This window comes from Rattus norvegicus, chromosome 5, assembly GCF_036323735.1.
Source record: "Rattus norvegicus strain BN/NHsdMcwi chromosome 5, GRCr8, whole genome shotgun sequence".
Taxonomy (NCBI): domain Eukaryota; kingdom Metazoa; phylum Chordata; class Mammalia; order Rodentia; family Muridae; genus Rattus; species Rattus norvegicus.
Window position 1 is genome coordinate 84,046,070 of NC_086023.1, and position 25,324 is coordinate 84,071,393.

The following is a 25,324-nucleotide window of genomic DNA, read 5'->3' on the forward strand; positions in this document are numbered from 1 at the left end:
AGGAAGAGAAGGGCTCATTTGCTATCTCGCTGGCTCTTGATAAATTCTTTTATTCCTAAGCCCCCATAAGATTTAGTTTCATTTCCAGTCATAAATGTGCCAACCACAGAAGTTGTAAAAATTAGATTAAACTAGGTGTGAAGTATTCAGCATACCTCCTGGATAATGAGTTCCAGTACGAGGCACCTGTTGTGATAGGAATGCCATGGGTCATGTAGATTTTGGAGTCAGACAGTCTTAGAATGGTATTCTGCTTCTGCCGTTTACCAGCTATGTGACGAGAAGATTTTACCTCTGTGTTCTTCTTTAACAATGTAAGTTCAGTGTTTTGTTGTGTGTGCATAGTTCATCCATTCCATTTTGACTTCAGGCTAGGCCGTCGGACAACACGGCTTTCTTCTGTTCCCACCACCAGGCTCATGCAGAATTCATCTTCAAAAGCTCCCAGATTAACCAGGGAGGAATATTCATAGCTTAATAAGTGCTATGCAAAGAAAGCAGATATCTGTCACTACTATAGTTAGAAATAGTAAGAGCTACGCCATGATGCTTTTTGCTTGGGAAAACCAATAAAATGAATGATCATTGCTGGATTAAGTATATCTCAATAATAATGAGAATGATAATAGCTAGCATTCCTTGGCATTTATTATATTCAGGTCCAATGAAAGTCACTTCATTTGATCATGAATCTCATAACAATAATGTAATACAAGTGTTACTAGGCTCACTTTAAGGATTACAGAAACAGACTCAGAGTTGCCTTGATCCAAGTCACATATCTGACAGTGGGACATATGTTTCACACATAGTCTGATGTGTGTGTGTGTGTGTGTGTGTGTGTGTGTGATTTATTGATTAGACAGATTGACTCATGTTGAGTTCCTACTATAGACCAATTAGTCATCACAGGACCCCATGCCATCTTGATAACTTCCATGTGTGATGCGTTTCCAGCTATTCATTGGTGCTTCCTTAATTGGTGCATTATTTTTATTTCATTTGCATTGTTTGGTGACTCAATCCTTTCTCTTTGTAATATTTCTCAGCTATGCATGGAGGTACTTCACCTTCTCTAAATACTAAGTAACCTGAGGCATAGAAACCCAATGCCAGAGGCATTCCTTGGGATCACCGAGAGAGATCAGGGCCTATTAATCTTAACTGTTTCAAGATGTTTAAACAGTGCTCTGACGTTTTGGGACTTTCCTCACATTCAACTTGCCCACAATCTCCTTCCTGTATATTTTTTTCATGACAAATGCCCACTTAGATAGGCCACCCCTACATCTCTGCTAGACATCCAAAGAGACCCCTTCAAAGGCCTTTGCAGAGTGAAGCAGCCATCTCTTAGCTGTGCACCTCTGCTCCTAAACTTCTACACATTCCCTAGCTTCCTCTGTCATAGTATTTATTAGAGGATAACAAGAAGGGACATATGGGAGGGTTTAGAGGGAAAAAATAGATGGAGAAGGTTTGCAATTATGATGTCACAAAAATTAAAGTAAACAATTAAAATTAAATATGTTGAGACATTCTGTATGTCAGCTTTCCCTGATTGACTGTGACCTTCTTGAGAGACGCAGCTGTATCCTACCTACCTTGTTTTTCCTAGCTATTACATGGAGTGTGGCATATATTAGGACGTCAACACACTACTGTAGAATGCTGGGGAAGTAAGGGGTAATGGAGAAAAGCCATCACCAGAGGCAGAGCGAAAAATGAAAGAGCTTTTGTGGCATCCCTGAGAACAGTGGTCAGGTCAACTTTTGCCAGAGGAAGACAAAAGTGTTAGTGAGTATATCCTCTATCCAGAACAGTTTTTTTCCTCACTGAGAAAGTGAAGAATATAGAACAAAATTCTGTCCAAGGAAACTTCACATTCCTGGTAAAATACAGCTGACACAGAGATGTCCTGTCTAACAACCAATCCTTTTAGGCCCTGCACACCATGCCAGGGACTAGATCTATGACAGAATCAATGTGATTTGTTTCCACTTTAAATAGAATCAAGATAACTAAGTTAATGATAATGTCACTCTCTTACTCTTTCTACCAAGTATTGTTCCCTTCAGTGAGGTCCCATAAGTCCCCAGAGTTTCATGTATGGTATACCCTATGTTTGCATTTATGCATATGTGTAGGCATGTATTTGCACATACATGTACACATACACATATGAATACTCATGCACACTATATTATGTGAAATAACAAATAGTCTGCCAAAACATTATTGCTGTTTGTTTATGAATATATGTGAGTTTTTATCAACCAGGAGTCTAAATTTATTCAAATGTTTACAATAGTTAAGATTAAAAAATACCTCGCACACTGTTTTTCCCTTTGTGGCTGTGACTATGAGTACTAATCCTGCATGATTTGTCCTCAACTTGACTTTCCCATAAGAAGGATGGGAATGACTAACGTACACAAGGAAAGAAATCACACATTGCCTTATTATTTCCTAGTCTCAGCCCCTGGCAGACATTGCGAAGCAATCTATGTATTCTTACTACTGATATGGGTCCTAGCCCAAAATCTCTTTCAACACAGTTCTCCAAGCATTCATTACCATCTGATTGTAATGGTCCTGTGAGAAATGTAGGCCCGGCTAGATGATTTCTAATGTCTTTTCCCACTATGATCTTTTCAGGTTTTTGTCACTTTTCCTTATAATGCTGCCTCTAAACTAAGATTTAGAAGTAAGTTGTATCGAGGAAGACTAGTGAGGAGAGCATTTCTACATCTGTTTAGCTTTCTTCCTTCATTTCAGCTGCCATAAGAGAAATGGAACACATGAGCAAATGGCTCTCTTGGGTTTCACAACAACAGCCGAAGAACTCTCTAAGATTGTGGTGGTATAGTTGGATGAACACTGATTTTTGTAATTAAAGCTGCCTGGGTTCAAATCTGTGCTCTGCCAGGCTCCCTGTTGTGAACCATTGACAAATCACCTCACCCTTCTAAGCCTTAGTTTCCTCAAGTATGAAATACACATAGCAATGCCTACCTTACAGATGTGCTGGGAAGAGTAAATTGAATGAAGTAATTTATGTGAAAGTGCCTTGTAAGTTGCACCATGCTGAGTGCATGGAAAGGATTATTGTTCTTGGTGCACATCCATAAGAAAAAAGACTAGAGTGTTCCGTTCCAGAGGGACACAATCTAAAATGGGGAACAAATGCTTTTTTTGGTAATTTTATCTTGTGGAAACAGCAATCTCATGGGCCTGTTTATGTTTAATGAACCACATCCTGTATCGCCTTTTTGCATGGTTCTGAGAAGAAATAAGTAGGCTTTCCCCTCTGTTGTGCTACAAAGTAGGTGTCCGGCTTAGATGTAACCTCCTCCATCTCTCCCACTTTGCCAAAAGACATAACAATACTTCATTGCTAGATTGACCCTACAGTCATCTGTACAGAAGCCAGGATGCAAGGCAAACATAAAGGGATGTTTGGCCAGCACCCTATCCTATGTTGGTCCGAAATAAAGATGACTGTGTCTAGGCTGAGCACTTAAACCTATGGTACAGTTGAGGAAAGTAAAGTAGGCCCTGAGTTCATACAGATTGGCAGTAAAGGCGCCAGGCTTGTCTGAAGACCGTGCAAAAAATTAGTATTCTCAAATCTTCCACAAAGTACTTCTGAACAGCAGAAGCCTTCATTCTGCTAGAAGTAGGGACTCATTGAGGGCACAAGAAGGCTACGTATACTTTCTTTCCCAATAAAATACAAATATAAAGAACACTTAGACTTAGATACTAAAACATATATGACTGTCCAATCTTATCTAATCATCACCAATTAAATAAATGCACATCACCAATCAATGCTTAAGCATGATGCCAGAAATATTTACCAAGCAACATAACGTCTAACTTCACAGAGCTTCCAGTGAAGTAATAGAGATTGACACAAGCTATGAATGTAAAGTTACACACTGAGATACATTCTTTGGTGAGTGCAAGGAAGATGCTCACTTTAGCCTGATTCTTCTTGAAAGGTCTCTTGCAAAATTAACATGTGAGTTTAGGGATCTAAAGTGATCCAGCCTGTGAATGTCAATACCCAGAAGGCAAAAGGACTACAGATTGCCCTAGCATCTGACTGAACAGTAGAGAACATGGGCATATGGCAAGGAAGAGCTTGGATGGAGACAGATGGCACCTATAGGATCTTAAGGCTGTAGAAATGAGCTTAGATGTTATCCTCAATCCAATGATAAGAAAGACCCTCAGGAGTTTGAAACCAGTGAACAACATAATAAGACCTCTGGTTGAATCTGTGGTAGTTAAGTTTATGTGGCAAATTGATGGGGCTGTGGGAGCGTAGATGTCTGGTCAAACATTGGGGATGTGAGAGTGAATGACTTCGATGAGGTTACTATTTAAACTATTGGACTGTGTAAAGCAGAGAGGCCTCTCTAATGTGAGTTGGCCTCATCTAAGCTATTGAAGGCCTCAGCAGAACAGTTAGGCTGACAACTGAGCTGGAAGAATGACTCTTACTGGACTGCTCTAAGCTTGTTGATGGTCTTCTGTGCTTTCGGACCCTCATGCCAATATTGATTCTTCTTAAGCTTTAAGTTGCCAGTTTCCAGACTACAACTACATACAACATATAACCAGTAGCCTGGAAGTAAATTATCATTTCATCTGAGTCTCTAACCTGCTAACTCCATAGTCTCTGTAACTGTGTAAACTAGTTCATCAAAATGACTATCTCTCTTCCCGCTATCTCTTTCTCATGTGTACGTGTGTATGTGTGTGTGCATGCTGGTGGGAGTGTGTGAGTGTGTTTGGGTGTGTGTTTGTTTCATTATCCTGGCTCTGTTTCTCTGGAGAACCTGAATGTCACATACATCGTTAGGAGAGTTGTATGGTGTGGACTAATATGAGTAGCTTCAGGTATGAGACTAACACTGGGATGACACAAGCTGTGATGGTCTGCTCGGGGTCAGAAGGCAACAATAAGGTGAAAATGATGAGAGCATCCAGGAACTTTGAGGAAATGCAAGCTGATGAGATTTGAGATGCTTTGGAAATGGAGTAGAGGAGGAAGAGAAAAAGAGGTGCTGAGGACTCCCAGGTTCTGACTCTGGCTCTAAGCAGGTAATAGCACTATTCACTAGAATTCTAGAAAAGCACTGGGTTTTGTGGGGTTCAGTTCATGTTGCAAGAGAACAGGCAGGACAGCAAACCTTGGAAGAAGGTTTAACAGAAGACATAAGTGATGCATATGGTGGGGCCGTAGTGTAGGGACAACAGAGACTATACTAGATTGGCACAGAGGTGGCCCAGGAGCAGAAAAGCATGCCTCCTGTTCAGCCTTACTGGTTTGGCAGAGAAGGATAAGCCTGCAAAGGGAGATGAAGAGCAACAGGTAGGGAGGGCGGAGAGAACACAGAAAGATCTGGTTTCATACAAGCAAGCACAGAAATGCACCAAGCTGGAGGCAGTAAACTGTCAAGTGCTACTGAAAGGTCAGGCAAAATGAGAAGAAATAAAAAACGGCCCCAGGTTATGAAATCACTAGGGATGTCATCTGGCACCCTGGCAGTCTCAGATCCCGGGGACAAGCCCTTTCATGTCTCCTTGCTCTCTTTGAAGCAAGTTCCCCCAAGAAATAAGAGAGCTCTGGAGAATTCTTTAGCTCACAACAGCCCTCGGCCACACCTGTCAGCACAAGAGGAAGCGACAGTTGTCTACATCTTGGTATTCTCCTCCTCCAGCCTGATGCCCTGATCTGCCTTTCAAACAGCCAAAAAAGTAGCCCAGGAGTGTTGCAATTGATAATGTATGTGATAATTCAGATGAAAAATCATTCCCTAGAATTTCCTGGAAATATAAAATAGAGACAACACACCTTTAAAAGGGGGCGTTTGTCTGTGGGAGCATCTCCCGATACCCCAGGTTCAAGAAAATTCAAGACCAGGGTATTTTGAACAGAATGCTCTTTCACAGGGCACAAAGGCTTGGGAGACTCTATGCTTAGAAGATTTAAGCTGCTTTGCTTCTGGACTCTGTCTGCTTCTTTGGGTTTGGGTTTCCCTCTGGCCATCCTCCTCTTTCTCCTCCTCCTTTTATTCTCTCTGTTCACTCACAGACGTTAAACAATCATTTCACATATTCATATCCATCCACTCATAAAGTCACAGGAGATCACACCCTGCTAAGTCTTTTTGTTTATGCGTACAAAGGCAGAGAAATTCCTGAGTGCAGGCTCAGGCTGGGACAGAGCAAGGTAAGGCCCAGGTGTGGAAGAAAGGGAAATTTCAGATTGGGGTCTCACCCAGCTATTTTATCCTGGGTGCTTATCAGAGGCAGGCAGATCTCTGAATTCTTTTGCTGTGTTAAAAGAAAATGTATGCTTGTTGTCTCTTAAGAATAGGGCTGGGGTTCCAGGATACTTCTTCATAGGTTAATCGAAAGGAAACCTGGAGTAAAGATCTGGATTGATATGTAAATTTAAAGTCTGGGTGTATGATCTTCAAGAGATGAGCTATCGAAAGGTCTTTTTAGATCAGCAAAAGACAACTGCTTGGAGAACTGTCTAGAGCAGAGACTAACAAGCGAAAGCTGTCTAGAGAGAACTGTCTGGAGATCTCCAGAGAAAAAAAGCAGAACAGAGAGGGAAAGCTGTCTCCAGCAGAACATAGGTCACCAGCTGGGACCCATGATTTGACTTGGCATTGTTTTGGCTGCTCCCAGACACCCTTTCTCTCAGAACCCCTCTCCAAGTGGAGGCTGGTCCTTGGCCTATGCCTGTGATTTTAAGGATGACTCCACCGATTATGAAACTTTTATTCATAAATGAAAGACATTATTCATGAGTGACTTTATAAACAATCATAACTAAGGACTCAGTATCAAGGTCACAGAGAAGTAGAACATGCAACTAGCAAGGGCAGACGTGAAATAAAGCCCCAGTTGGGGGTGGGGGATATTGCAATGTGTTTTGTCAGTATAATCCTAGTACAAGACACTCAGAATGTCACATGGGCTTTGAGAAAGGCAGTGGGGCACCAGTGATGGTTATAGAAACCTGATTGCCTGAGCAGTTCACATGCTAATTTTACCTAGGATTCTTAACTTCAGGGATGATTTCAGACACTTAATAGCATTTAGAGCACATCTTTCCCTGGGTTAGGGTCAGTTCAGGTACTACTTTATTGACCTGCCTAGTCCTCCAGGCTCCCCCAGAGTGGTGGAAGCTCAAGTCCCTTTATCTACCTCTCTAGGTCTTTTCATCCGTCTTTGGCATACCCAGGAGCTATTACCCTGGCTTTTATTTTTTCGCTATTACAGAGAAGAAAATGCTCAGGCACCTTCTTCCTTCGAAAGACACTATTAACTAAGCTGAGCTCTTTTCTCCAGTAGCCACTCTTCAAATGGGTAGAACTAGCAAATAAAGACTTTAGATCGGAAAAGGGCTAGGGTATTTCCTTTTTAAGGTCTGGAGATAATGATTATAGTGAAGGAAGCTTTAGGTCCAGTTTAGGATTCAGTCCCCAGTGCTCTCACTAAGGAATCTGAATTCTTCCTTTCTCTTTTCCCTTCTGCAAAGGGAAGAGTACATACCCTTTTCTTTGCCTCCTGTGGTAGATGGTATGATAAGAGTATAGCCACCCAGCAACTGTAGAGGGCTATGAAAATGTTCACCATCATTTTTCAGGACCTATTTGATTGTTCCCCTGGTGTGGTCCTTCCAGTCTAAGGAAGACTGCTAAATGGAAAAGACATCAGCAAATGCTACCTTCTTCCAATGGCATATATAGTTCATAGGGAGAAACAAAGATGGAGGCCACACATTAGGAAGGGCTGGTGCCAGGTCTAGATTCCTCAGCAGATGTCTATCATTTTCATTTTATTCTAAGCTATTGTTTTTCATGTACCCACTAAGTTTTGGAAATTTTACCTGTGGTGTTTCATCTCATTGACCCAAAAGTTGTGAAAGGGAATAATTGTCTCTCACTTAGCACGAGGCGTGTGAACTTGAAAATTACTAGGTCAGTGGGTGTAGAGGAAATCTAGATGTGTCCCACTTCATTGCTGCTCAAGCTCCTCTGCCCACAAGCTCTACTCCCAGCTAACAGTCACAAAGCCCAGATTTAACTACCCTGTGTCCTCGTGTTTAGCAGATGCTGATTTTACATGACTGACAGCTTGGAAAGAAATGCTATCAATTGTCTGAATCCAAAGTGTTCCCAACATCTTTTATTTTTTTCTGCTTTATAACCTCCCCAGTCTTTTGTATCCCCATTATCAAAAAATAAATCAAGAATTCTGATAAGCCATAGGGGAGAGAGAGAGAGAAAGAAAAACTGAAAACGGGTATCTTGGCTTCAGAACATCTGTATATTCTTCCTGGAGCAAATATAGGCCATGAAAGGAGTAAAAATATGTGCAGAATAGAAACCCAGAGACAGAAAGTTCCAACATCAAAGTCACCCAGTCCTTGACGGAGGGTTGGAAACTTTGTTTGCTCTTTTAGCTTTTCTCTTCCTATATTTCTTGTAACAGATTCCATTTTTATTACAAAGAATGGGATGTTTTTCAGCAAGGAAGCCTAGGCCTTGAAAGCAATCAAGGATGGAGATGGGATGACATTTAGCATCACAGTAGTCTCCTAGGCCCTGAATAGGGCATGAAGCAAATTAGTTCGGTGGCCACAGCAAGAGAGGGATTTTTTTTTATAAACATAACCTAATTGTGTTACTTCAAAGTCCTGAAGCTTATTGCCCTGCTTAATGATGCGTCACGTTATTTATAGGGTGGTACGATGAGACTTCTATTGATTTAATGCACTTCCTTAAAGACTGTCATTGTCATAGCCATAAAACCGAGCTATTCCCTGACAACTCAATTATGTCCTCCGAGCCTATAAACTAACCATGCCCCACACAGTTGTATGCAGGAAGCAGGCAGTGGTGCAAACACAGCTAGGGGAGCAGAGCCCCCAAAGGCAGAAAGAAAGGCTGCAGATATAGCCAGGGTAGGTTCAGGGGCTCTGTCTTATAGGCACTGTCGGCAGCTAACAAGCACTGAAGTTGGCATGAAGCAGCTTCAGTTTGCCTTGATATATGGAGCTGTGTGACTTAGCTCCCCCTCCCACTGAATTTTCATTTCTACAAGGGCAAACTGGAGAGCTAAGTTCAATGAAGACTCCAAGAGCCACAATGTTCTGTGGTTTGTGTTTATGACTTATGGGTTTCCCGGAGCTAGGGTGTTAAGTCCTATAGAGAAAGTTCAAGAAGGTTTGTATTGTCAATCCTCACCCTTTGTAATCAAGAGCCTTTCTTTCATAATTAACTGATAGCAATAATATTAACTATAACAGAAAGCAGTGTAATATAGCTGGGGGGAAAAAGGACAGGAAGAAAGAAAATGGCTTCCGTAGGTAGACAGTTCTAATTGTGAGTTCCAACATAGGACTTGCTATTCATAAGCTCTGTCCCTATGGGCACTCGACTCAGCATGTTTCTTAACTGTGAGACTCAATTTCTCAAATACGGTGACCTATCGATGTGTTGCTAGGAGATATCTCAGTGGTTAAAGTGCTTGCTGTACAATTAGCAATCGTGGGAATCAGGCTTTGGATCCTTAGCACCCACATAAATGCTAGGCAGGCACAGAAGCTTGCTTATAACCCAGCACTTAGAGAGTGGAATACAGGAAGTGCCCTAGTAAGTTGGCTAATTAGATTAGCGGGATGGATGAACTTGGGTTCAAGTGAGAGATATTCCCTTGATGGGCAAGGTGGAAATGGTCAAGGAGAACTCCTCATGTCAGCCTTGGGTCTCTACACATGAGTACCCCTATACACATACACAGGTATACATTTATACTCATGTGAAGAAACATACAACTCTCTCTCTCTCTCTCTCTCTCTCTCTCTCTCTCTCTCTCTCACACACACACACACACACACACACAAAGTAAAATACAACCTTACCTACATGTGATATTTCCAACTTTGTAAAATGAAATATGTACCTCACCTCCCCATTCACATGTGGTAGGTACATAGGAGTAGTTATTGAAGTGCACATTTCCCAGGGAGGGGACATTGAGGACATAAGGGAATGACTTTCCCAATGTTAGGGTCAGAGACTACTCATCTGCATTAGACCAACTTAAGCTGAAGGAAATAAAGATCTGTTAACAGCTGAGAAGCAGGGAAATTGAAGATGTGGTGATTCTCCATGAGAATAAGAACCCCTTTGTGGGGAACAACTTGAGGAGCAGGAGTGACCATTCTTCCTGGCTTCTCCCAAGAAGCCCAAAGAGAAGGCATCATGGAGCTATGACTCCCTATCGTCTGCCTTTATCTCTGGCAACTGTTTCAAAGGGAAAGCATGTTTAAAAACAAAACAAAATCAAATGAGTCTACAATATAAGAAAAGAGTTCAAATACCTGAATGAAAGAATTCTGAGGCAGTGTACTCCCTCACCTTGACCATGGTGAAGTGAAACTCAAAGGAAGCCAAGGGGTTGACAAAGCCCAGCCAGCTCACAGATAGGAGAAATGGGCTCTGGTGTTTCATCGGTTGCCTTTCCTCCGTACCACATCTGGCCATCACTTCCAACAAGCCCCGCCCCTGAGACTTACCTTTCTGATACTGGAGCCATAGCTGCTGCTGGACCTTCTTGCTGGGAAAATGGATGATGCAAGTGAGTTCAGAACCATACAGAGCCTCTGCAATGTAGTGGGAGCCATAGTGCTGGATGAAGGAGAGCAGCTCATCCCGACTGCTCTCTTTGGTCAGGATCTTTAGGACATTCGTGAAGCCTGGCGGGAGAAGAGCACATGTAAACGCTTAGACATGAGAAGTTGATGGCCAAAGAATTGTGTGCCATTAAGGGCTCTTCCCAGCTAGGGGACATGGCCTTTACTTTTATCACAGTGTCAGCAGGCTGTCATCTCAAACCTTACATTCTTATAGCAAAGGCTTACTTTCACTGCCAGATAAGGTGACGTAGTAAACCCCTTCAGAAGAGGAAGACTCACCAACCTACATGATACTTAAGGATACAACCAGAAAGTTAGAGGTGAGGCCTATGATTGAACAGCTGATGTATACACTGCCATGCTTTTATTCTCTTAGTGCAAACACTGCAATGTTGACCACCACACCCCCAATTAACCTAATGAAAAGCCAAAGCTCAAAGACTATAACTAATATGTTTTGGCCCTCCAGCTAACAGAGCTTATAACAAACTGATTCAAGCTTATAATAACTGAATCGAAAAGATTCAAACACTGTTTTGTTTTTACTCTAAGTAAATTGCCTGGAGTCCCTTTCCTGCACTTGTCCCAGCTCAGTGCAGATTCTGTAGCTGCTCTAGCTTCTGGCTAACTCATCTCCCTTTCTACCTTTGCTCTTGTTTCCTGAGACAGTGGACTCCTTTCTCTACTGAGATTTCAATGGAGTTTTCTGACTGCTTGCTGTACTGCTGAAGTGCACTGCTTAGTCTTCTGGACCTAGGATAGGGCTGGTCGAGCCATGACCTAGGAGCTGCTGTTCCTTATTCATTCTTCTTGTTGTTCCAGGGCCTTCTGGCATGGGAGACTGGTTCTCGCACCATTCAGCTACTACCCAATTCTCTCCACAGCAACCAACACAGCTTTGGTATGGGAAACACTTTGGAAAGCTTCAGAAGGAGTAATGACGACACAGAACACACTTCCTTGATTTTCCTAGAACGTTTAGAGAACAGCAAATGCCAGGAAGGGCTCCTGGTGGATCAGCTTCCCATCTACCTTAACGGCTAAGTAGTCTAGAGTCCAGGCAGCTGTTATGAATTCTCTCTCCAGAGAGCCCAGAAACTGGAGGAGTCTACAGCATCCTGCAGTTGGACTTGACCTGGCACCACAAGTGAAGTCCAGACAAATGCTGTTCCTGGCTATTGTCACCATTCATTCTTCTTGCATTATTTCCTCTTCATCTAAAACTACCTATGCCCCACGTCCTTAAAGGTTCTTGTCCTCCTCCCTGCCCCTAGATAATGTCCCATGACTCTTTCTGGGTCTACAGGAATGCCTGGGTCATCCCCTATTTCCTAATTTGCACTCAGTGGAGCCTGGACTTTCTATCACTGTTTCTTCTTTTACCTCTTGACCATACCCCAAGACTACTCTGTCCCCATACATGAATTTACCCCTTCCCACACCTGTGCTTAAAAATACTATGAAGCTGCCCCTTTCTTAGAAGCCAATTCCTGTGTGGAACACCCATCCCCTCCTTGTCTCCCCCAACCCCACACTCTGAAGGGTTACAGGTTTTACAGATAGAAGCCTTCCTTATCTGTCTCTAAATTCACAAATGCATTTCTCCTGTGCCCGCCCCAGCCAAGTACACCACCAGCTCCTGGAGGCCAACAAATAGCAGGCATAGTTATTATAAAAACACCCAAGGCCACATCAAAGTGCAAACACCTCTCCAACATTGAAAATGAGCTCCAATTTGCCAACATTTGATTTACAAGGAGCTTCCAGGAACATCATTACTGATTAATTAAAGCAGGTACACCTTTGTAGTTCTAACAGGAATATCACAGTTATATTCATAAGTGCGGGGTGAGGGGGTGGAAGGGAAACAGAAATAGGACTCAAAGAAAGGGTGCTTGATTAGAACAACCTCTCTCCATCAACCTGTTAACTCATGCACTGGGTAATTAATACAGTGGGTTTAATAATGAGATGGTTTCTGTTAAGTAATAAATGACAATGCCTTGGAGATGCCCCGTGGCTCTTTAGCCAGGCAGACAAAAATACAATCAAAATGCCTGCTCTGTTTTCTCGTCTGGCACTGACTGGCTGTGTGACCTTGAGTTGGTTGCTTAACCTCTTTGACCTCCAGTTTCTCTATCTGATGACAGATAGGTTAGATTATTACTGTTCTTGTGGGACTGCTGCAAGCCACAAGACATGAAACATTAGCACATGCTCGACAGATGTCAGCAACAATCATGGTTTGTACTTCCCACAGGCTAAAGTCCTCCCAGCCTCACGATGAAAGAGCCCCATTGTGCTGATGACCTAAGTAGTACTGGAAAAAAAGGTAATGACAGAGAGAAGAGCTCAAGAAATAATTAGGGGACATGCTGATAATAAGCCAGTGACAGTGTTGGCAGAACAAGAGTAGAAAACCCCCAGCTAGGTGTCGGCTTCCCGGCCACCATTATTCAATACCATATTCTCCAGTTCTCATTTATCTTATTCTTTGATCAACCATAGACACCAACAATGATACTCTGTTAGTTTCTCGAGACACAGGGAAAACCAGATCCCATACCCTGGCTCCAGTTCTCCTGTAAACAGACATGATTCAGATTCAAATCAGGTACTTTGTTAGTATTTCCCTACAGGTATTCCAACACCTGACATTTCTTGCTATTTTTTTTTTGTTTGTTTTTAAGAGTGGAGAGTGAAGGAGGCACCAAAGAGTTTAGTGTGTACACCCCAGGCAGGGAGAAGGAGGCAGAAGGTACAGCAAACGCAAAGTGTGCAAAGTCATGAAAAAAGGAGTCCCTTCTCAAAGTCTATGCTCCCTGCTGGAGCTCAAGGCTCGCATGGATAAAGAAAGATGGAGGAAGGTGCCTATAGTGGTAAAGAGTGTAGCTACATGTTATTACCATGATGGTCCAGGAAAGAAACAAAGAGAGAACTGACCAGAGAAGAAGGTGCAAATCGCAGGCCAGACACACTTCTGGAACAAATATTGCTTAGATTCCTGTTTCTATCCTTCCTGTGGTCGTATTTTTTCACCATGCTTGGACAGCTCTTCTTCTAAGAAACTCCTCTGTGTCATACTGCCTCATTCCCTACTGCGATGTGTTAATGTCATTGTGTGCTATGTTGTCCTACCTAGATGTTCTCTCATGATTTAGTGCCAGCCAGGGCTGGGGGCGTTCTTATCCCTTGAGACCAAGTATTGTGTGATGGTAAGTCCTTTGGTTGTCATTTGGGCAGTAGTCCTCACCTGCTGAGAGGGTGATGGTACTCAGCTTCACACGATAGAGGTTGCTCCGGACACGCCACTGCTGCACCATGGGGTAACCCATGGCCTCGTCATACCTGATGTCTCCTAGAAGGACAAATAAGATGGCCACATGAGCTGAGAATGAAGAATACTTTGAACAATGCAAACTGTGCAGTGAGAAGCAGCTTGGTCCTGACTGTTGCTTTTGTTAGAACCATTTTACCAGCTCTGTAGCACCATGCATTTTAACCACAGCTCTTTTTCTTTTGGGCTTCTAATGCCTCTCTACTTTCGATGCAAAAGGTCAAATTTTTTATCCCACCTACCCAAGGCTTATCATGGAGTTAGACATCTCGTTGTCTCAGATTTCTCATTTGACAGTACAGTCACCCATTGTTATTTTATCTCAGAGGCATAAGGTGAGACAGGAATGTGGTAGCAAAAGTGGAAACTCTTTTAGAAAAGAGAAATTTTGGGCCTGTAGGCCTGGAGACCTATAGGGGACAATGGCATATTTCCTTTTTTTCAAATCATTTATTTGTCAGTACTGCAGCTGATTTTACATTGAGCAGAGTTGAAGAGTTGAACAGTTATAACAGAGACCACTTAGAAAATCCCTATATGTACCACATACCTAATTCCTTCATGCTTGCTTCCCCTGCTATAGACCATTGGTTGTTAATATGAGTGTTCATAAGCACTACAGCAAACCTGTATACCTACATACAATTTCCCAATTCAAATAAATGAAAAATACTGGCCAAAGAAGCTAAGTTTTTAATCTTCACCGTATGATAGTAATTAGAATACATTATAGGGCTCTGTGAAGATGCTGCGACTCATGGAGCCTTCTTTATATAGAGGGATCATTAAGAATGCATGTTCCATAAAGTGCATTACAGAAATCACAGGTGTTAGAGTGATACAGTGTAAACAAAGAAAAATTACAACAAACATGTTGATAAGCATTTAACACTGGGTAACAGATTCAGGACAAAAAAAAATCCCGCTTCCTGTTTTGTATCTATCTCCATTTTCTAAACTTTCCACCCAAAGCTATGCATTCTTTCTTATTCATAATCATGAAAAAATGCATTAAAAATAAATGCTAACCATGTTATCAGTTATTAGTATTGTTATGTATTTGCGCCTCTGCAAATAGCAGGCACATTCCGTATCCTTTTCTCTTGTCCCCTGGTGAGGAGGCACTTAAAGAGATATTTGATACGGAGATTAAAATGAGAATCTCATTGGAACAAATGATTTCTTCCTGGACATTTCTGTAGTATTAAAGTTGTCCATTATTGTCAACAGTTTTTTTTCCCTCTATCTTTAGCCTTTTCAGGAATAATATAATTTAGATGCTTTCATTTTCTAGTAAAATATTCATGATCCCCTAAGATATGTCCATTGACGTGAGACTGTTTAGTTATAAATATGTCCTGTTTATCTGTTCTGTCTTGCCTGTGCTCCTTATGTGGTGCTAGGGAAGGAACAGAGATTGGATAGAAGGAAGAAGAGAAGACTATGCTCCTGACCCAAGGCAGAGAAATTAGTCTACTCAAGGAGTAGGCAGCTTCTATTTCCTGTCCCATCTGCTACTACTTTGTCATGTTCACAGGTATAGTGTATAGAGAAGCAGGTAATCAACTCGCACCCTCCTGACACAAGAAAGCTGAACATTCTAATGTGGGCTTTTAAAAGAACCCTTTCCTTCCATGGTGTAGTGCTCAAAAGCATGGAGGCACCTTTTGCTTATCAACTAATTTATAAAAACTATCTTTACTGTCTCTCATTCTATCCTGGGCTTCCCGCATATGGAACTATTACTCTATGTCTCATTTCACATCTGGAATACAAACTTATTTAGTAGAAAGTTGGGTTCTTGATATACAGGCCAGGGGCTCTATTTGCAGTTCTCTTACAAAGTCCAGAATGAATTTGAGCATCCAGGTGGATTTTAATAATTTCTTAACTGGAATGCTTTCTCTGTGTTCTTCATCAAACCACCCCTGGTTTTCAGTCTACCCACCATCATACTCTTTGTGAAGTTCATCACTTGGGGAAAGGAGATGAGATGAAGCTCTGGGAGAGCAGATGACTTTTTCTTGGTAATTATATTTTTAAAAGATTTATTTTTACTTTATGTTTGTGGGTATTTTGTAGCATGCATGTCTGTGAGTGATGTGTGCTGTGCCTACAGATGCTGGAAAAGGATTTTGGATACCCTGAACGTAGAATTAGAGATGGTTGTGAACTCTCACGTAGGTACTAGAAGACAGACCCAGTATTTTAACCACTGAGCCATTACTATTGCCTTTGATAATTAAAAATAAAATCCCTTGAATTATAGCAAATGTAGCAATTCCTTTATTAGGGAACTTTCAAATGTTCCTGAGCCAATACATACAATTTTAACAATCTATACTATTACAAGACACCCATGGTAAACCAAACATCTCATTTATACGTGATCTTTATTCCTTAGCATATTTTTGGAAAAAAACTGTTACATTCATGTCGCAAAGATAAAAACTGCCCAAGAATACACAACAATCAATGATGGGTCAGGATATTTATAGAACTCTTCTATGGACCATGTAAAGAAATAGCAGTTCTTACAAATGGTGAGCCTCCCTTACTGAAGTTTTCCAAAGAGACATGTATCTTAAGAAGGATATAATAAAGTAGACCTGATGCCCAATCAGTGGAGAGAACTCAACTAGTATACTCTATGTCACTTAGAATTTCTATGATCTTAGGAAGGGGAAAATTAAGGAAAGCATAGAAGTCTTTAACTCACTTTACAGCAGGTTTTTCATCTGTGGGTTCATTTGATCTGAATCTTCTTTGAAGTAGGACAAGTCTGGGAGGTGGTAGGATAATGGATAAGGCATCCACTTTGGAGTCCAGACTAATTAGGCTTAATCCTTGATGGTAATTTATGCCGTAGCAATGCAATGTTGGAGGAGTGTATGCCCCCTCCCCCCCTTAACCATCTGAAGGCAGAATAGTAACGCTTACAGGATCATGTTGGCTGAAAAACAGAAAAGACCTGTGCCCCAAGAACACTTTCAACCCATGTAGGGGTCTTCTCTATCAATGCCACTTTACGGGAAAGGCTTGTGGTAGCTATATCCTTTGCTCTTTGTCACTCAGAGCTTTCGAGTGATGAGGGTGTCTGTCACATTGCAGGATAATTCCTATGGGACCATCCTCCTCTAAATGACAGGATTCAATCATCCTTAATGGTGGCCATCCTGGTTAATATATTCCACCCAACTTTTATATCACCCAAGTGGAGTTCAGGTCCTCGTATCTTAGAGAATCAACCCACTCCTCAAGAAAGAGGTAGAAGAGCTGGAAGATGATACAGAAGTGAGATACAAACACACCCTGGGTGGAGACCAAATTCTGGCACCTCAGAAGACAGGCTGTGAGTCAGTGAGTCTGCAGAGGTCTGAAAGGTGCATCTTACCCGTGAGAAGCTGAAGGTCTGGGAGGGGCTCAGAGAGAACCCCTCGGCATTGCTCTTCCACTGGTAGCGGGATCACCAACAGTCCATCCGCCAGCTGGGGAAAGTCCTTGATGAAGTTGTTCTCCCTGTGGGGCAGAGCAAAGAGATTGCAGAGCAGAGGAAGGGACACGGCCATGGTGGGGCAGGAAAGCAGGAACCTTGTCAGCTTGTAATGCTAGCTTTCTGAATCATAACTCTGAGAGCAGAGCGCTGACCACAGGGCACAGAAGGCAGGCAGGTTGGGTGTCAAAGCCTGGAGCACCCACTGACTAGCTACTTATTGTTTCTCTTGCAACCAGAGTTTCCCTCTCCTTTAAATGAGGCTTAGATCTCAGGGCTGCTGTAAACACTTAATGGGATCAAGCTGCCAATTGTTTAAGACATCCTCCGAGGCTCCATAAACTATATATTTGGCTGTTAAGCATCCCTTTGCATAAGCAATGACAGGGGGTAAACCTGGATGTGAGGGAACTGAGCATCAAACAGTGTTTGAAGCAGGAAACAAAGCTAAGCCGAAGAAAAGAAAGCTCAGAAAAATGCATGTGTGTTAAGGTAGAGGGAATTCTGGAGGTGCTCTGGCTCAGACAAATCTGGAAGACCACGGCCTTAAGAAAAGGAATATCTTGTTTAACAACAACCAGTAGATCGGGCACAAACCCAGGTCTCTTTGCTCCCAGACAAGTGCTCTTTGACTTATGCAAACTTCATATGGGTTGCCTCCAAAGGATCTACAAGATGAACCCCTACGTGACCCTGGAATACTGAATCCTGGGTAGATATGTAGTTTAAGAGGACAGTGGTGGCAACACAGATCTCATTATTCTAGACAATAGACTGACCTAAAAATGGAACAACCAGCCACAGGAGATGGGAAGCTTGCTGACACTAGGAGCGTGTAAGCAGGAGATGTGACAGTCAGCTGGCATGCAGCATCTCAAGGGCACTTCTCTATTTAACCTGACTTGTGAGGTCACTTCATGTTCAGAGACCCTCAAAGTTAGAAGCACTAATTATAATCTGCAGACGGAGGAGGAGGAGGGAAAGAACAAAAGGAGGAGGCTGTTTATATCTTCCTTTTGCCACCTGGCACAGTCACCCTTGAAGTGAAAATCAGAGACAGATACAAAAATACCTGATGTTAAACAAAGGCATTTAAAGCCTGAACTCCAGGCAGGTTCAGAAGCAACTGAGAAACTGCTCACTGGGTCACCATCTTGTCTTTACTGCATATGCCCGTGCCATTCCCTAGAGACTTTTAAAGTCTGTCACCAGTCTGTTCACTTACTGAAAATGTTCTCTAGGGCTGGGTCCAGAGAGGGTGATGTTATCCCCACCTCCCATCTCCAGCATCACCATCCCCTTCTCCATCACACTCATTGTCTTCTCCATTATTCAATGCATCCTTAGTTTTCTGGGCACTAGCAAAATGCTTAACATATATCTTGATATTTAATCTTTACCGTGGCTCTTGAGCTAGTGTTGTGTGTAAAAAAACAGATAAGCCGCAATGAGAGTCTAGGTTGGTGAGAATAAAATCTAAAGCCAGGTTTAGCTGGGCCTCTTTCTGGGGAATACATGTGTGCACTGTGGTGAATTTTCTAGCTACTCTCACTATATCGCTTAGTATTTTGTGTGTACCTAGGTCTGTCTGCACAGTCACGTGATCTGCTAATCTGGGAGCCACAAACAGCACTGGGCATAGAGAAATCAGCTTTCCAACTAATAGAAATGCTACACACAAGGAAACAGCAGTGCTGGGTCTACAGAGCTTTTGCCAAATGCGCAGTAAAATGGGAGCATGTTCTAGGCTGGTCACATAGCTCTGAGTTGAGTACTATAGACAGAATGACCAACTTTGTCCTTTGTCCCCCAGATCTTCCCAACCTGGTTAAGGGAGAGAGAAACATTGGCCATGCAGTACAATCAGTGAGCTCCTTGTAAGGCTTTCTGGTTAGTTTGCAAGAAGCCCTTCATCATGTCTTCCACAAGCACTTGATTTACAGGTAGGAGAAACTAATTTTAATGGCTCTGAACACTGGGCTTCAGGTCTTCCCACATGACACCCTACCAGAGTAATCAGGGACAAAGCTCCTAAACTTTAGTTTTCTTGCCTGTAATATAAGGATCATAAAAGTTTCCCAGTTTGCTACAGCGAAAGAGAATGAATTTCTTTAGCACATACTGTAGGCCAGGCATCCTGGTAAGCACTTTTCCCAACAGTACAAAGTAGGTGCTGTTAAATACCCCAGGTTAGAGGTGAAAACTTTAATTCAAAAGAACTTGTACTACTCAAGGCCATGACATTGTAGGTGTGAGGACCTAGGTAGTGAGGTCACCGAGGCCATACTTCTCATCTTAGTAAGGCAAGGGCTGAAAGACCTGCTCCAGGATGGACAGACTGAAGTCCTCAGATCTGTCTACAGGCATCATTCCTTCAGATTCCCAGACTCCAAGCAGGCCTTGGCAAAGAAAAGGTCCTGTGGCATCTTACAACCTGACTGCTCACAGAGGCTCTGCTCTCATCCAGTGCTCACTCTGAGGTGGGCACAGCCGTATTTTTCTGCTTAAGCAATAAGGAGAAGGTGGCTTCACAAGGTGCCCAGGGTCTTGCAGTGATTCATAGTTCGAGCACATTTGGTAATTGGCCTTTGCGGGGATATTTACGTCTTTAGGGTTGGAGGTTTTCTCTATATCCATCAACTTCTGTACACGTTCTTAAAACAGCAGAAGAGGGAATATATACCAACTAGTACCCCTCATTACTCTCTCCAAACCACTGTCCTCCATCCAAGTCAATCTGCTGACATCTGACATCAATGGACAATATCTAGATGAACAAGGCCAACCCGATGTGGCAGGAGACATTGCCGAAGGTGCCTCGTCTTCCATAAACATTCACCTCTGAGTTTCAGGAAGAAACATGATGAAGCTCATGAGAAGGAGAAGAAGAAGTAAGGTGGCATAGAAAGCTAAGAATGAGGCACACAGGCAAGGATGAAGCACAGAATAGCAGGACAGTCATTCTTTTCCAGGGAATAAATCCATTCTTAGCTGTCTGGGCGATGGCTACAATCCTGCATGGCCTCTACCAGCAGAGGGCGCCCAGGGCCTTCACATCAGCGTGCTCTTGGAAGAGGCAAAATACAGATTGGGGAAAACAGCCTTGGGAAAGTTTTGCTGGGAAGAGAGGACCCTAAGATGAAAGCTGAGAGAGCCTGAAAGACCAAGGAGGAGGAAGGGACCCAGAGGTGGCATGTGCTGGTACAGGCCATATAACATATAACCATCAGAAACAATTCTGCTCTTTACCTTTTCTGATCTTCTCTTTTTCCGTCCCCCAACTCGTGTGTGTGTGTGTGTGTGTGTGTGTGTGTGTGTGTGTGTGTGTGTGTGTCAGAGAGGGAGAGAGAGAGAGAGAGAGAGAGAGAGAGAGAGAGAGAGAGAGAGAGAGAGGTGCAGTACTAGCCTGATTTTAAACATCATGAGGTCTGTAGTTGGGAAGTGACAGTAGCCTCACCAAGTTTGTATTCAACTGAATACTCACATTCAGGGAATTCAGCCAGGATGGGGTCTGCTTGGTTGATCATTGACTAAGCCAGAGATACTTTTAGAGATGAGAGCAAGAAGCACTCATGAGCACAGCCACGACAGAGCATTATTTCATACATGTGTGTTTGGATTTGATAGTTTATGTGTGTATGTATGTATATATACATACATATATATGATATATACATATGTATATATATATCACATAAGTAAATAATTTTTCACATTAGCAACAGGCTCACTGTTAGATCAACATCTTCACAATGCATCCATGTAAAAGTTAAATCTCAACTAATAATATATGGAAACAACTCAGCAAAAGTTTTAAGCATATACTAGAACTCTGACATTTGGCGGGTCCCATTCTCTCTGTAAATCTGCATGAGTTCAAGGCATGCTTTGAGCATCAGGGATACAGCTGAGGGGAAGTGCTGAGTGTTCCTCCATGGGAAAAACCAAGAAAGAATGCAGGTGCTGTATTCCAGTCTTGAGAAATAAGGACGCTGTATTACAGTCTAGAGGATCCCACACAATCCAGCACCTGCTGACTTCTGCTGCCCACTCAGGATGAACTCAGGCTATACTCACTGTCCTCTCCTGGGGCAGGCTCGCACTCTATAGCTCCTGGCTGAAATGTGTTCCCTCTCTGGGAGGTTTTTCCTTTTTCTCTGCACCTGGACCATTCACCACACGGATCGCACCACAGACCAATGCTTTTAGGAAAGTGACTCAGATCACATCTGTCACACACATTTCTTCCAAGAAAGGTTTCTAAGTTTTTAGCTGTAGATCTGTGCATGAAAAACTTCTATTTCTCACTGGACTGCAGGCTGCAGGCTCCATGAGTCTCCAGACAATGCCAAGACTCTCTGAAGGCCAAACTGTGAGACTGAGTATAGGTGGGTCAAGTGTAGAGGCTTGGTGAGTGTCTCTTGCTAACATGAAGGACACAAAAGAAGGCAGCACGTGCATAGCCCCTGACTTCTGATAGCTTCTGCTCTCATGTTTCACTGTCCAGAAGGTTTCCTCACCAGAGTTATTAAAGATTTGAATCTAGCCTTTGTACAAGATGATTCAAAATACTTTGTTAGGCTGATTAGCTGATTCAAACCTCATGATTGTGGAGACTTTGGATGTTAAAATATAGAGCTCAATTGTCTTGGGGGTACCTATCTTCACTTCTAGAACAATTCATTGCCCATTTGTGTCTTAGCTAATGTATTGCTATCAAGTCAAACCTTCTGGAATATATTTTCTTAAATGAGCACTAGCTTCCACCAATCCGAAAGCTATGAATGTCATCAGATAGCATCTGACATTGACAGCAGAGATTTCCCACACGGTACTGTAGCCTGCCTTCATGACGTTTCCACCAATGCTTTTGAATCAATGTCTCTATTTGCGATGTTCCTTTTTTTTCTATAAAAACTTCCTGAGACCATCTCCATGTTGGAATAAATTATTTGGGGTACCCTGAATTCATGTTTCCAGACCATGATCACCCATATTTGGCTTAGGAATGATTCTCTTACTCCCTTTGAAGTGAAAAGTATTTTGCATCAACAAGGCAGCTGCTGTGGCTTCCTTGGAGATTAGACCAAAGGGGCTGAGGACTGATGAACTGAGGGAGCCAGGTGGGAAACCATGACTTCCCTAGACAGCATACATCAGGCCTCAAGCATGCACTCATTCATGTGGAGGGTTGTTGGGTACATATGGGGAAGAGGGAGCTCGAAAATCACTTTTTCATAATAGTAATCTAGTGTCTCCAACTTCAGGAACTTCAGATTTCTGAAGTTGGCAACTGATTGTGGAATGTGCAGAACCTTACAAGTCATATAGCCACAAACCCACATTTTATCTAGGAGGGTCTGTCTGTCTGTCTGTATGTCTGCCTGCCTGCCTGCCTGCCTGTCTGTTCTTAAATCACACATTAGATTCTGAATCTCGTCAAGGGTTTTAGACCCAGTTCAGCCAGGGCCTGGTTCACATTTTCACCACAAAGCAGCTGCTGACCCATGTAGAGAAGCCAGGGCAGATGTCCTTATCCTCCAGTGTCACCTGCACCTCACTTCTGGGTGACACAAAATCTATAAAGCAGCTCCAACTGTCTCACTTCCCTTTGATCAACCATGCTGTCAGGAAGGACAGGCAGGGAGAACCTGTCTGCTACACAAATTCTCCCCACTCTTCCACACCTTGCATTTCTCCCTGCCTCCCTCCCCTTTAAGAGCATATAGGTGAAGGAATTTCATCCCCCACCATCACCCACCCACCCCTATCTCCCCACCTTTGAGAGATCAGCCTCTTAGAGGAAAAGGGGGTGAGGTGAAGAACTCTGGAAGTTGGGCAGCATTTAGAATATAAATAAATAAAAAAGTAATAAAAATACCTACCTCACAGAGTTATAAAAGAGAAAGCGTATTGGTGAGCATTTTGGATACATTAATACAGAAGGACCAACAAGCCGGAAGCATCACCTCTCAGTTCTTTGGAAATTAGCATTTAAATAGAGGCATTTGGGAGGTGAGTCACCCTAGAGTCAGTCTGTGTTGTCTGCTTCCTGTTTTTGCTTGGAGAAGGCTAGGAGAAAGCTGGTCTGGAATTTTCAGAAATGGGACTCACTGTCTGTCTTTCTGTCTATCCTTTGGCTGCTCAGAGCTTTCTAAGAGGGTCCCATCAAACTCCTAATATTAATGAGCATATCTACCTGATTTAAACTGTGTCCTATCCCTCACCTGCAAATGAACACCATTTCTGCCAAGAGAGGGGAAGCACTTCGGCTGAGATGTGGGGTCCTCAATTTATGGTAAGTAACCACATGTGGTTCTTTCTTGGCTCTGCCACAAACAGGATCTGAAGAAAGCACTTCCCTTCTTTGGAATTGAGAGGACTCAGGGTGGAGCTGATGCAAACTGTGGCATTTCTGACCGTCGGGGGCCTAGACATCTGGTGATTAAATAATTATTAAGACTGGTTTAGCCGTTATTATCTTGAAGCTTCACCATATCCAAGGAACAGTTATAAATGGTTCACTCATGCTCTAGTACTTGACGTATCAAGATGATAGGCCTCACTGTGAAGTATTTCTTAAAAGGCCAGGTCAGCATAGAATTTGCAATCCACCTGTGTGAGTGATGGGATTACATGTGTATGTCGCCACCTTTAACTTCCTAGGGCGTCACTCTTAGCGCTGGCCCTTAATTCAAGTTTTGGGTCAAGCCCTCAATACACAGTCATTTTTTTCATTCAAAGTTTCATTCATTAATCAGTTCATCCACTGAGTTCTATTGTGATGAAACACTGGGGATACAATAATGCCGTTCTGTACCTGAAGGCTTATATAACGTACAGCCTATATTAAAAAATGTATTAAAAATACTTCCTACATATATACCTGTGTATATTCCCAAGTTAAAGTTTTTGAAAAAAGTTAATATGAAGATTTTTAAAATTCTCTCAAGATCATATTTCTCTGGAATAATACATATTAAATCAATGCAATCCATCCTTTTGGTAGAAGAACAGATACCATCCAGAAAAGGAGGGACTTGTTGCTCAGCTTTGTATCTCAAGGCAGGCTTTGTAGTGCCTCAAACCAGACAGCTCCAAGAGTAAAAACTCTTTTTTATATGAAAAACCATGCCTGGCTATCTCAGGTCATTGTGTTTTATTTTAACATAGAGACATTGCAGGTAATGACCTTAAGAGAGTTCCGCTAGACAGGAAAAGAAATAGTCTTTCTGCCACTAATGTTTCAAGAAGCTGGTGAAGAAGAAGGCCAAGAGGTCAGAGTTCAAATGGGAATGTTCCCGAGACCATCATTCAGTCTCAGCCTTTTAGAAATGATGCATTTCACACATGCACATGAGCACACGAAGGACAAGGGTGATAACACAATTGTCTAAAAGGCACACAGAAAGTTGGTAGAAACTTTTGGTGAACAATGGTTATAGAGTTTCCTTCCCCAGAGTCAGGGCATAATGTGTGGAGTTTGTAAGCCCCTTTACCTCATAAGACAAATACTCTCATGAAAGCCCAAATGAGATGATGCCCTTTCCTGAGTTTTGACTCCCAGAGAAAAGGAGATAAAGCTGTGAAGATTTCGTACTCCCACGGAGGCAAGGATGCTGGGGGAGGCTGAGAGTCATCTGAGGACTCCAGCATGCAGATGCATCCATTGAGTGAGTCTTCCTGAGAGCTTCTCAGATAGAAACCAAAGTGGCATTTCCTTCAGGGTACTGTCATGGGACTCTTCTTTGTCAGTAGTGTC

General features: G+C 42.6%; 1 protein-coding gene across 5 annotated transcripts in view; it reads right to left on the reverse strand.

The window, feature by feature from the left end:
- The window catches only part of Astn2 (astrotactin 2), a 986,452-nt gene that overhangs the window by 273,082 nt on the left and 688,046 nt on the right, over positions 1 to 25,324 (reverse strand). For all 5 annotated transcript variants that reach the window (XM_063287034.1, XM_017593112.3, XM_017593110.3 and 2 more), the window contains 3 exons: positions 17,464 to 17,588; positions 13,986 to 14,090; positions 10,613 to 10,792 (listed from right to left, as the gene is read on the reverse strand). In XM_063287034.1, the coding sequence (XP_063143104.1) occupies positions 10,613 to 10,792; positions 13,986 to 14,090; positions 17,464 to 17,588 (410 nt within the window). The remainder of the gene's footprint in view (positions 1 to 10,612; positions 10,793 to 13,985; positions 14,091 to 17,463; positions 17,589 to 25,324) is intronic.